At 40.4% G+C, this 14,161-nt stretch overlaps 1 protein-coding gene across 1 annotated transcript in view; it reads right to left on the reverse strand.

Moving 5' to 3' along the window:
• LOC133020802 (stromal membrane-associated protein 1-like) overlaps window positions 1-12,759 on the reverse strand; it is a 98,518-nt gene extending 85,759 nt beyond the window's left edge. The window contains exon 1 of the mRNA XM_061087513.1: window positions 12,642-12,759. Coding sequence (XP_060943496.1) covers window positions 12,642-12,759 — 118 coding nt within the window. The remainder of the gene's footprint in view (window positions 1-12,641) is intronic.
• Window positions 12,760-14,161: the final 1,402 nt, after the last annotated feature.

The following is a 14,161-nucleotide window of genomic DNA, read 5'->3' on the forward strand; positions in this document are numbered from 1 at the left end:
TTGGATGACACCAAAGGAGCAGTATGGAGGTATTTTCTGTATTTTTTCAGTTGCTTTTTTAAGTTTAAAGACGTGGTCCCTAGTAAATTAAATTGAAAACTTAAACACTTCACCCTCCCCTCCATCTGCAGTAGGACTAGATAATGAGTGAATTTTCCTTTTTCCTTTTTTTTCCGGCAAACTGTTCCTTTAAAGTCCAAAGAACAGCTAAACCTTTAGATGCCCTAGGTCGGCAAATTCAATTTAAAATCATAGTATTGCTAGTTGCTTGTGCGGCACACATTTTTCATTTAAACTTGACTTAGATGCTTTTTTGAGTGATGTAAATAGCTCATTTGAGGTTAATCAGGTCAGCAGTCTACAAATTGGCACTGGTGCATGTGTTTGCATTCTCTCTCTCTCTCTCTAAAGTACACACACACAAATGCACACACATACACACACACACACAATTTCAAGCACTTTCATGAAGGTAAATTTGTGCACATCCTGCAGAGCGCTATAAAAAATCTCCTACGCCTGAGCACACACATCAATGTACAAACAAACTGATGCATAAAGACACACACACAGCAATAAATGAAGACCTTCATAACATGAAGACAATATCACAAACACATCTTAATAAATGTGCATACATATATATATTTATTCAGGCAAACTCACACACACAGAGAAACAAACAGAGTCATCTCAACTGAGAGACACACAGACACACACACACACCCTGAAGCCTTGGTGAGTGACAGCGGAACCTTCCAACTGGGAGGGGGGGGATTGTGGGGGGGCAGCTAGCCGAGCATGAAATTAAAGCCCCAACTGTCACCCTGAGGACAGTCAGTGTATGTGCCTTTGTGTTTGATGAGATGCGATGGTGGCACACCATGGGGAGGTGACCATAGATGTGAGGTGAGATGTTCCACTCCTCCGTACAGATTAACCTGAGAGATCTGCTGGTAACTTCTGCATGGCGCCTGCTGACAGACAATTGGTATAAAAACACTTTGAGGCCACTAACACGTATGTCAAACAAATGAGGACCATCTGAACTTACTGACGTGATTCCTGCCAACTCATTGGATTATTATGTATTAGTTGAGACAAATATCTGTGGCCAGAGTGAAGGAACAAAGTTCTAAGCTTTTAGGCTGACAGAGGCTAACTCTGGGGATATAAACCATCTGACTTGATTCATTCAAAATCCTCCGGGACCAATAACACTGCAGCCTTTATCTCCTCTGGACCACAGCAGCCAGAAATCCATGTGGGCTGCTGTCACAACCATGATTCTAACTTCTTTTAATTGAATCTTTTATTTTTCAGTTTGAGAGCAATTATAAGAAAGTACAACTTCGTCTTAATGTTTTCTTGTAAAACATCTTAAAATTATAATTTGGCTTGATGAAACCAAATTAACTTATTTTCCATTGGACTTCTAGAAATATGAAATGTTACAGCTGAGTGGTGCCACAGTCAACAAAATAAAATAAGCCAACCCTGCTGAAATTCTGCAGAATTCTCCTTTACAGAAGGTTAACAACATCCATTTCCCTAATTAAAAAAAATGCCTTCTTACAAAATCATTCGAAGGCTGCCAAGATTCTACAGCAGCCACTGGAGAAGAGTGACGGCAGGACACTGAGGAGGAAATAAAGAAGAGCTGTGTTGCTCCCTGCTGGTCCATCAGTGTGATTCAGTGTGAGCAGTGAGGAGGAGGAGGAGGAGGAGGAGGAGGAGGAGGAGGAGGAGGAGGAGGAGGAGGAGGAGGAGGAGGAGGAGGAGGAGGAGGAGGAGGAGGAGGAGGAGGAGGAGGAGGAGGAGGAGGAGGAAGAAAGTTTTCCTTTCTACACAGCGTCTCTTTTTCATTAATTCAAGAGGAAAACCTAATAAAAACTCATCATCTGATAAACAACACATAAGAAACACTATCACAGGTAATACAGACACAGGTGGAGAACAAGTCTACTTTCCACAAGTAGCTTGTTTCATTATTAGATAAATGATTCAACCTGCAGAGAAGATTTAGAGCCTTTTGTTCTGTTTAGCATTTTAATGTCTCTCTCTCACACACACACACACACACACACACACACACACACACACACACACACACACACACACACACACACACACACACACAGCAGAAACAATAGCTGAACTGATAAAGTGAAGATAGGTTTCCATCTGCTGGTGAAAGAGGGTAGTGTAGGAGATTCACCCAGTACAAATTAAGAGATAATTATAAAAACATTTATAATCATATAAATTGCGTCAAAAGATCCAAACCACTGATGAAATGATCCCATTAACAACACTGTCTGTGTACCCAGAGTCTGTGCAAGCATTTTTATAGTATTGTCCAAAAACTATCAACACACTGTTGTGCTGCTCCCTCAACATTTTCGTATATCTAGATTCAATCCCTCATTACATTGCACTCAAGAGCACCAAATGTGTATATGGGCTGTCACAGTAAATGGATGTCAATGCAAAAAACCTAATAATTATCCTTATAAGGAATAATAAGGATCCTAATAAAATCCTAATAGGAATAGCTGCACAAACCTGAGTGTGCGCATGTGTGTGTATACGCGATGACGTGTAGTATTCAATAGTTTGAATGTCTGTTTGAATGGTTGAATGTGACTCTTAGCGTAAAGCACTTGGAGTGACTAAATGCAGTCCAGTTATCATTATTACTTTACACTTACATCTAGCAACAGGAATCAATGGGTTTGAAGTGAAGTGACACAAACGAGGCAGTGAAGGTAGAAAATAGTCTGTTAATCGATTAACTGTGGCAGAAATGCTGCCGCTCTGTTCTAGCTTCTCAAGCTTGAAATATGGCTATGCCTTTCTTTGTGTTGTGTACATCGAGGTGATAACAACTGACTAATGTATCAAGGATTTCAATAATCATTAGTATAAATTCTGAAACTGCACATGTTTTAAACAATAAATGACAAAGATTTCCATAAAATTCACTTAACAGTTGGAATAAAAAAAACGTTTTATGTGACAGTAAACTGAAGCTTCTCGCTGTGTTAGCTGTCTGCTGCAAAACGAACCTGTCCTTCACACCTTTCAAATGTGTACGGTTAAAAGGTGTGTGTGCAAACTTTGGGTCCACACCAGCTTTATTGTGTGTACGTGCATGTGTGTGTGTGCTGGGGCCAGTCTTTCATGTGCGTGACAGTAGAGAGGCACCAGGACCAAGGACAGGTTGTCAAAGCTCTGAGTGGCCTCCAGGCCAAGATCTTCTGTGCCAGCACAGAGGAGGGCATGTGCCAGCTCAAAGCACCCCCCGCCACAAATCATAACACTGACTTGTGTGTGTGTGTGTGTGTGTGTGTGTGTGTGTGTGTGAGAGAGAGAGAGTTGGAGTCAAATTGTTGAAGGGACTGTGTTTAAACCAGAGGTGAAAATTATAGTCTGGACTCTCAAGTAGGATGAACTGAGATGCCAGGGAGGACAGTAGGGTAGTGTTGAAATCGATAAGGACTCAATTTCTCTCTCTCTCTCTCTCTCTCTCTCTCTCTCTCTCTCTCTCTCTCTCTCTCTCTCTCTCTCTCTCTCTCTCGCTCACACTCTCACACACACACACAGAAAATGTAGGGCAGTGTGGTGGAGACAGGAGACGAGTGTGAGGGTGGAATTACAGTTGGGACTAAGGTGAGTCACCACACTGCAGTGGTCAGAGCCGGCCAGCCCCACCCAGGCATACTGACAGCAGCAGGCAGTGTGGAGCTAAAGGACACATAATGCTTGGTCATGCCGAACCCTAAAAACAACTGATCAATCAAATCACAGCCCAGTAGACAAACAGCCATGGAGTGAATGCTTGCTTTAAAAAATCAATAAAGGCTAACACACAGAGACTCTGGTGTGTTTGCAGTGAATCCAGAGGAGACAGCCATGTTCGTACTCTGAGGGAGACAACTTCACAAAGCCCACTGACTGAACACATGTTCACGTCTGAAAAGCCAATACGTTTTATCATTGCAGTGAAACAAGGGGAACTGCTTTCTTAGCAAAATACATTGTAACCCATATTATCTCTGATTGTCCATTAAAAAAAATGTGTTTCTTAAAGCTACACCATGTTACTTTTACTGAGCAATAGCGCCCTCTGCAGCCGCACATGGTGATTAATTCTGTTGGGCTCTGTGTTGCAGTGATGGATGATGAAGTGGTTCTCAAAAAGAAAAAACTAAGCTTATGTTGAGTGGAATGTGAAGTCCCACTCACTGAACAGGAACAGAGCTGAACAGTGGATATTACCCATGATCCTTGGCTTCCTGAACCAGAGGAGCTGCTGCTGTAACAAAATACACCAAGCTCTGTTTGGAATTCTTCACATTTTAAAAGTGTTCTGGCAAGATTTTAGAGATAAACGCTGTTGTTTTTACATCTTTTAAGTTTTTTTAACTGATCTACAGTTCATCTTTACACACTTCTAACAGGGGAACGCACCTGCTCACCAAAGTTACACATAAGATCAGACTTTCAGGGTGAGGAGGTAGGAATTAAAGCATTCTCCCTATTCCAAGGCAGTGAACCATCAGCATAATTTTGAAGCTGCTGTTTTGTGGTTAAAAAAAAGTAGTGTTGCTTTAAAGGGATAGTTCACCCAAAAATGTGAATTCTTCTGATATCCTCGTCTGGAACCGCGATCACACATGGATCACAGAAGACATTTAGGCTAAAACTTAGTTTAAATTACACCTTTTTGAGACGAATTTGAATGCCGGGCCTTACGGACACCACAGGAGCAATTTTACAATTTTTTCTGTTGTTTTTTTCACATTTCAAGAATTAGTCACCATTTACTTCAATTGTTTTGAATTTGGCTGCAATGCTGTTTACCCCTGAAACTCCAAAAGTGTTTTGTGGAATCTTCACCAACCCCTCCATTTGCATAGTGCTGAGTAGATAATCAGTGAATTTTCATTTTTCAGTGAACTATCCCTTTAAGGATAATCTTGGAATGTGTAGAATGCCACAAAAGTGTGTTCATAAGGTGGCAACCTAAAACAATAATATATGGAAGTTATACAGAAGATCTACAGTATTAAGTTGATGTGTGATGATTAGGGTTGCAAAATTACGGGAATATTCAAACTTGGAAACTTTCCATGGGAATTAACGGGAATTAACGGGAATATATATGGGAATTAACGGGAATTAACAGGAATAAACAGGAAATATTGTGGGTAATTTATACTAACTGTATTTACCTTGTCATATACAAACATAAATATAAACATTTTGTTTTGTCATAGGCTGATTTGAGCCCTGAGGAAACTTTGGGCACTTGACTATATGCTTCTGCATCGTTGTGTCATTCTTAACATAGGTCTTTGCACAGTATTTGCAAATGTACACAGCCTTTCCTTCTACATTGGATGGGGTGAAATGTCTCCACACATGAGATAGTGCACGTGGCATTGTTCTGTAGAATAAGATGTGAAAAAAGTTTGTAAAAAAACACTAATGCAATGCCAGAGATATAAATAGTTAGCCAAACAATTGGAGTCGTCTGTAAACATATTTTACAATTGATGGATAAATGAATGGAAATAGGCTAGATGAACAGATGAACAATCCTCAATCAGCATGCTAATATATTTTCCCAGTAATATCATGGAAACTTACCTGACTAGTCCTGCACTCTACAGCAGGCCTCAATAGCCCTGCTGTAGAGTGAAGGATGCTGGGAGTTATCTGTGCATGTGATGGAAGAATGAACAGTGGAGGGTTGAAACTCAACGTGCAGTGTGTGCTGCATTCCATACATCTTTAAAATCGAGTTTTGAATGATGTTTTTGTTGCTCAGTGTTTAATTTGCTAATTTTTTTTTTTTTTTCAAAATTCCCCAAATTCCCGAGCTTAACTTCCCGTGGAAAGTTTCCCGAAAGTTTCCGGAAATTTACCGGAAACTTTCCGCCCCTTTGCAACCCTAGTGATGATATTTATCGGTATCATCTACCTATGTCTTCCACTTTGCTATGAAGAGAGTGTTGACTTGCTGGTAGGACGTACCTAACAATGATAAAGAAATATAAGACCGATGACAAAGTTAAACTACTGGCAGATCTGCAATGTCTCTGAGAAACAATCACCATCATATGTCCACAGAACGGAGAGATCTCCTTTGACTAAACATGCATAAGTAAGAAAGATCCTGGGAGCAGAGAGCAGTTTAACCAGAAAACAGTGGAGACCAAGACTCAACATTAATTATCTACAGGTGAATAAATGCACGTACAGCCCTCATCCACACACTCATGTTACCTGATCACACTTCTCAGTGCAGACCGGGCGTGCCAAGGCTGTTATTTTGTTTTTTAAAAGTCATATTGGAACAAATTCATACTGACATCTAATCAATTTCAAATTAATTAAAACGCAAGCCTCATAGTGAGGTGGAGCGGGTTCAACCTCACTAGAGGTCTTGTAAACATCTGTGTTTGTGTTCAGAGTCTCAATAGCACTTGATTATTCTTGTTACCATTTTACTAGTATTATCATGATTATATTAAAATTGTGGCTGGATTAGAAAACTGCATCCTTCCTTTCCAATGGCAAATTTGATCAAATAATGATCCATTGCTCTCAAGCTGGGGTAGCTCTTGGGGTTGAAAGCTGCGAACAAGTTACCAATGCTACCTGAGGCTATCAGCCAATTGGTTTTCACAAAAAAATTTTACATGAATTTTTGTTTTTAATATTTGAACACCAGCAATTTCAGAGCTTTGCATTACGTCTTTCGCAAATGTATGAGTGACAAACTTTCAACTCCTTTAGAGTTGATCTAAATAGCACTGTAATTCTAAATAAATAATTATTAACTGACAATAAACAAAAATCTTTAATGGGAGATACATCTGAGATTTGTGAGTTAACTCTTCTACCATCACTTGCACTTGAAACTGACTTTGTGATTGTCACTTTCAATGAGAAAATACACAAAGAGTTAAAAGCAATTGATATTCTTTTACCTTTTTTGGAACCCTAACACAGGCATCTTGTTTTCATCACAACAAAGCTGCTTTGAGACATGCACTGAACTCCAGATAATCTCCTGAGGGGCTGTATTAGAATGCAAATGTCCGAGGGACTCCAGACTTTCTGCAGAGATTCTCCTGGCAACCCTCTAATAATTACTCCTGAGAATGTCAAAATGAGCTCAGGTGAGAAGACAGCAGGAGATCCTCCGCAGGATCGACTGCTGATGAGGTTTGTTTTTTGATGCAAAACTTAGAAAAACTAAAATAAAACAAAAGCAGTGCCTACATGAAGATGTCAAGAGAACTTTTGGTGATACAAAAACGTGTGATTTCCAAAGCAGAATCTAAGCGTAACGTCCTGCCTCTGCCTGCTGCAGCACCCTCACCTCAAAGCTCTGGAGATTTCTTTGTTGTTGTGAAATCTCAGACCGCAGCAGAGAATCTCCTGCTGCGTTCTTTGTGTCTCGAAGGCAAAGATGTTTTCAGGCATGTATTGCGACGATTCAAGTTAACTAGGTCTTATGTGTTAAACTTATTCAACACAAGAAAAAGCACATGAGCTGATTCTAACCTTCAGACATTTGTCTTTTGAGCATTTTCACAGATATCCATCTATCATTTGTATAAAAATAGCTGTGACACAGTCATCACGACTCATAGCCAATGGCTGGATGCTGCTGCTTTATGACTAACGTAAGTAAACAGGCCTCCGGCTGCACTGTCACTGGCTGATGGGGCAGCAGATCAGATTTAGATGTAGCTCATCAAAATCAAACAGGTAAATGACATGATGAACATCTGAGATCATCTATCGTCTGAATAAAGAATCAGCAGTGACAGGAAGGAGATGGGCTGAAATATTTATCTTGGCCTGGAAAATTACTTACTGAGTCACACGCTGAATTGGAAATAAATCAGCCTTAAACTTAAAGGTGCATGTGTAAGATTTAGATGAAAGGGATAAATTGGCAGGAATTTAATATAAAATATTGTTTTCACTACCATGTAATCAACTAAATTAATGAATTATTGTTTTCTTTACCCTAGAATGGCCCCTTTATATTGAAATACTTTAATTTACATCGGGGCGGCCATTTTTTTTACAGTAGCCCAGACTGGACAAACTAAACACCTTTTGAGTTTTTGTGATAACTGAAGGCTACCACAGGTTCTCTTTCATGTTTGGAAGGGGAGATGAGGTGAAGGGTATTCAGCTGCAACATGCAACTTCACCACTAGATGTCACTAAACTCTATACACTGAACCTTTAACTTTGACTCATCATGTAATGAAATATGAACAATAAGAGATTTACAACTGTTGTGGCTTAAATGCTGCATACATCAGCTACATAAGTGTTTTAAGTTTCTTTACTGAAATGCAATCTTGATTTGTTAGCATGTTAACTGGAATTATTTGCTCAACGTGACCAGTTCACCCATCAAGGCTGCTAAAATCTTAAACCTGCTATGTTGAATTTTGCCATCTTTACTTGAACAAAGACCTATATCGTCTACATATCTAGGCACAGACATTTCTGTGGAATGTTCAAAGTGTTGACACTATGTAGCCAAAGCAGAAACCAGAAGGGGGACGGAGAAAGAAATGGGAAATGCAGGCCTGACGACAAAGATATAATAAGTCACAGGCCCTGTTCTGACCTTCCATCAATATTTATTCAGGGTGATCACAAGTGGACAGCTCTGAGTTAATCAGTTCATACTTGGCATTAAAATGTGTTTCCACATGTGAAAATAAAATTAATAGAAAACTTAATATGTTGCAATGTTGCAATAGCAATGACCTCTGAACATATTAGCGAGAGGACGTCAGCAGTGTTCCCACGGCTAAAAGAATGTGTCCCACATAGTGTCCCACAGCACCTTTGCTCAAATCTCAGGATGCATTTGGTTGCATTCAGACCTGAACTTAGAGCTGAAGACTTGTAATCCGATCACTCAGGATAGATGATAATACCAGGTCGGAACACGGCTATAGAACAATTAACGAAAAGCAGTCCACGCATTATTAACTAGGTAATTAATTTCATACAGCAGTAAACACACATACACACACACACACAATAATATACAGGAGCTCTGCTCCACAAGTGCTATCGTGCAGCACCTGAGCCGAACAACAAACACAGTCGTTCACTTACCATATTATTGAATCAGGCTTTCATTATCAAATGACCATTCCAATTGTGCAACTCATAGTGATTCACATGCATATAATTGCATCATGTCACGTCAACCTGATACCAGCAACAAAGGAAAGCCAGGTTTCGGTTTCAGCCAATTCAAACACTGGATATTTATGCTCCATTTAAATATGCAGCTTATTCAACACATTTATTGGCAGGCACTTGGACAATAGATAAATAAATAATAACTGATCAATAAATAGAGGCATTGAACTATACGTTGCAGAAGATTGTGAACAAAAAATTAACTGCAGCTCAAGAATTCCACGTTTTCTCCTCTGCCAACCAGAGTGTGTTTGAGTGACAGCAACATGAAGCTGCAGCATAAAACACCAGCAGGAGAAAGTGAGCAAACACACACTGTAGAGTTCCTAGGCAGACAGCATGTTGTTAGTGGTATTAAAGAGTAATGCAGCGGTCATGCACACTTGGGAGTGTTCACACATTATTCCTAGGTGGATAGCATAACTGCTAACCTTGTTGCCACACTGGATATACAGCATGTCTTGAATTTGCTATCTGTGTAGTTCAGATACAAACAGCCTGTGTGGAGATTGTATGTTCTCTAGTCAACAAAAACACACGAAAACACACCAATATATCAAAAACATTAAATACAAAATCCACATTACATATTATCATATTAAATTATTATTATCATATCTTTTATATTAGTACAAAAGAGAAAATGTGTCATATTTTAAGATAGTAGAAAAAAAAAGGTCCAAGGCTGTGGTAGACTCAGTCACTCAGACAGTTTAAACAATATGATGTGAACGAAACATACAGAGCTCATAACAAACCCAAGTGGCATCTGAAAGGAGTCTAACATAATGATCAATATGTTGCAGGTAACAGCTGATTAGTTATCTGCAAACAAATGTTAGCACTGCCCTTAGCCCCGTGGATGTTTGTCAATTGTTAGGCTAAGATGCAGGACAAGGTGTGTGTTCATATTTGTGATGTAGAGAAGAGGGAGGATTCAGCAGGAAAGGGAATGTGAGCTGCTGTGAAGAGTATATCTTGTGTTGTGTATTCCAGCTCAGTGAGACCATCTGCTCAGCCTATGACAGACCACTGACCTCACAGACTCATGCAATATTTGATTGGCTGAATTAAAGTAAGGTCTCTGTCTGCATATTACCAGTTTACTATAGATTCATAACTATATCGTCTGTGAGATGTGCAAACAGGCAGGGGCCAGAAAAATGACCCTAAATGACTGATCAACATAAAAAGGTTGTTTATGAATACTGCATCTCTAAGAAGTAACGAGTGATGATTATCACAGGGTTTGTCAGGTCAGAGACCAGTTTGTGAAATTGTGATCTGTGGAAGACAACGTGTCACACCAGAGTCTCTGTTCATTATCCTGTGTGGCTAATCAATAAATCCTGTGTGGACAGTTTCTCAGGAGTGAAGCCCGGCCTGTTAACACTGCAGCTGTAATATGAGTTACACTGCATGGTGGTAGCACATCTGGCAAATATCCAGTGTCCTGCAGTGTGTGTTGGACTAACACAGATCCTTTCTCTTCACCTGTGTAGGCAGCATCGTGTATGGTCTCTGCTTCTAGCTGCTGTCTCTCATTTGAATGGGTTACGTTAGCTGCCAAAGCTGAAGGATGTCTACCAGAGGTGACAATGCAAGGATGTGCCTCACAAATGCAACCATTCAAAAGTTACAGATGTTCTTTTCTCAAAGGAGATTACACATAAAGGGATTTACATAGCAGTCATGAATTCTTTAGCAAACAAAAACCATAACTGAGCAAACTCAGTCTAGTGCGTCAGGTCAATTGAAGAATAAGTAAAAAGCAATAGTGAGGGGACTTTGTACTAATATTTTAAATTTTACCATTATTATTAATTTAAAAAAAATAGATAATCTAGGTTTACGTTAACACTATAGAATCATGAAAATCGTGTAAATAGATGCACATATTAACTGAAATGGAAAGAAGGAGCCTGAGCAGCAGGAGAGGACCGATCCCAACAGCTTCCCTGTGTGAGGGAGCTCCTGTACTACACACTACACTTGTCAGATGGCAGCAGAGGCAGAGTGATGACGCAAAAGGCGTGTGATCTCATTCATAGGTACCCCGACACGTTCAAAGTCCATGCAAAAGTCGGGGAATTCCACACTCATCCACAAACACACACTTTGATTTGCACGTTTACTAACAATCATGATCCCGTGGCAATTTTGCAGCATCAATTGTGTTTGGTATAATTTCATTATTAAAGGTCACCTCGACTAATTCTGGCATTTATTAAAAAGGTGTGCACATTTTAAATGTGCATCTTATTGTACAACAGTAATGTTACGCTTTACGTGACATATGCCGAATTAAGGATTGCTATCTTAAGTGTTACGAGCTCTATTATAACAAGCTGTAATTAAGACTCTGTGCAAGGGGAAATTAAACGTTCACATTTATGAACGGAGTCTGGTGGGCGGCTGCTCCACACAAGGGCTGGTGTGAGGCGTTGGCTGCAGGTGCAACAGTATAAGTGATGTGTTTGTGATCCAGTGACCGCAGTAAAGTTCAGCCTTCATTTAATATTGCCTTCACAAGACACGTACGTTTTCCGCTCATAAATAATCTAGTCAAGGACATGACATCGATACTGTCAAGCTGGACCCAGCCATCCACTACGAGACCGGAACTAGAAGCCATCACATTTCAAAAGAGAACCCTCGCTGCCAGTGTAAGTTTCTAGATGAATCCCCCAAAATGATCATAATATCTGGTGTTAACATGGCAAAAATATGGTTTAATGCATGTGTACAATCTTCTTAGACATTGCTCTTGGGTTGATAATAGAAGGAGAAGTGTAAAAAAATAGTAACACACGAGAATATTTTCTATCTTTTAGGGACATCCTTGAATGAGAAAATATCAAGTACTGTAATCTTCAAATATCGATATAACATACCTTTTTAATACATTTGTTCAAAAAAATATTAACATTTTATCAGTAAAACATAAATAAAATCTGTCCTGATATTTCCAGATTTAGTGTCTCTATTATTATTGTCAAAACATAACACACGCTCAAAGACGTATATTTTGAAAGCGCTGAACGGAAGTGGTACATCTTTGTCGCTGCTTCTACAAATGTCGCTCAATATTATTCATTCTCATGTTATTTCTGACTGGACGAGCGCAAACTTGTCATATGTTTGCATCGAGGCCGAATGATGACACGTAGTTAAAACCATCATGTGAATGGGAATCAGGCACTGGGCTGTGGAACCACTGGGCTGAAGGGGGGAATGTGGGCAGAGCTGCACAGAGAAGTGACTCCCATCATAATAACGTTGTTATAAGCGGCTAGCTGTATCTCTTCATCCATTAGCCAAGTTCCCTCCTCCATCCCTCTCTCCTCGCTCCCGTTAGAAAGACAAACACGCATCTTTACCTTTGGCGTGACAGTCTGCACAGAACTTGTTGTCAGCCTCCCTCAGCAGTGCCGACAGGATGGCCTGATGCTGCTCGTTCAGTTTCTGAGCTTTTTCTCGCTCTGATCGCGTCGTCATGTCGCCACAGTTCGTAGGAGAGTCCTGTTTGTGTGGAAACGAGGATTCAACACCACAGCAAAGACCTGAGCTGCGTTAGAGACGCTGAGACATCCGCTCTGTGGCGTCAGGATCCAGTTCAGCCCCAAACCTGCAGCAAGCTAACATGGGTCCATCAGCAGCATCCTGCCGCCTTCACGACCGTAGGAATTTACAAATGCACACGAATCGCAATCAAATGTGTGTGTGTGTGTGTGTGTGTGTGTGTGTGTGTGTGTGTGTGTGTGTGTGTGTGTGTGTTTGTGTGTGTGTGTGTGTGTGTGTGTGTGTGTGTGTGTGTGTGTGTTTGATATCCGAATCATATCAAATTTGATATTCTTCTTCAAGTGAAATAATTCCAGTGGGCAATCGGTCCAATTCTATTTGTATATCCTGTATCAACAAATCACAAAAAATCCGTGCAAGGTGCCTGACCCACAACTAGAGTGACAAGAAACTTCCCCAAAAAAATACTTTTAAAAGGAAACAAAATGCAGGAACCTCAGAGAGAGTCACAAGTGAGGGATCCCTCTCCCAGGACGGACAGAAGTGCAATAGCTGTTGCATGTAGGTTTAACCAAGCACATTAACAAGATAATAATATTTAAAACATGCATGAGAGAAGACAGTGTCTAACAGAAATGGAGAGGTGTATCAATGTTTAAAGCAAGGAAAGAAAATGTCTGACAGAGATGACAGGAGCGAGGGGGCATGGAGGGCAGAGCAGTGATGACCATTGTAGTGATAGAGGTATGGCCAGTAATAACAGTGCTATATGGAGGTAGGCACTTTGTAAACAACCTAGTTGTTATCATAATCCATGATCAGCTGCGACCACAATCAACGACTCACGATGTGGATATACATAATCCTGGATCTGCGATGCGAATCGCAAGGACCTTTGGGAAGACGTCATTAACTGAACCGCTATCTCTCGAAAATTTGATTTCATTTAATATCAGCATCAAAAATAGTGTTCAGCGCTAAGAGGCAGCGCTTCTTCGTTTGAAGGTGTTAGGTCTTGATGAACTGATCAGTGTTTTTGTGTGTTTCTATCGCAGTGTCTGAAGTCACTCAACAAGACAAGACGCTCTTTGACACCAAATCATACAGCAGTGATGGAGGCTCCTCCTCACACAACCTCTGTGTGGCATCTTTCGCCTGCTGCAGGTGTATTAGGTCCACCTGTGGCGCTGACCTCTCCAGGCCCTGTGTCCAGAACACTTGACTCCCCCACAGAACCCACTGAAACATAATCTCCATCCACTTGCTAAGCATCAGAGGGCAAGTGTCACAGGTGGTGGAGCAGCTTCAGTCCCACCCTCTCACTACACAGTCTCAGGTTCCCTCCTCCGTAGGTATTTATACCAGAGATGAAATAAAT

Source organism: Limanda limanda, chromosome 15, assembly GCF_963576545.1.
Source record: "Limanda limanda chromosome 15, fLimLim1.1, whole genome shotgun sequence".
In the NCBI taxonomy this organism is placed as follows: domain Eukaryota; kingdom Metazoa; phylum Chordata; class Actinopteri; order Pleuronectiformes; family Pleuronectidae; genus Limanda; species Limanda limanda.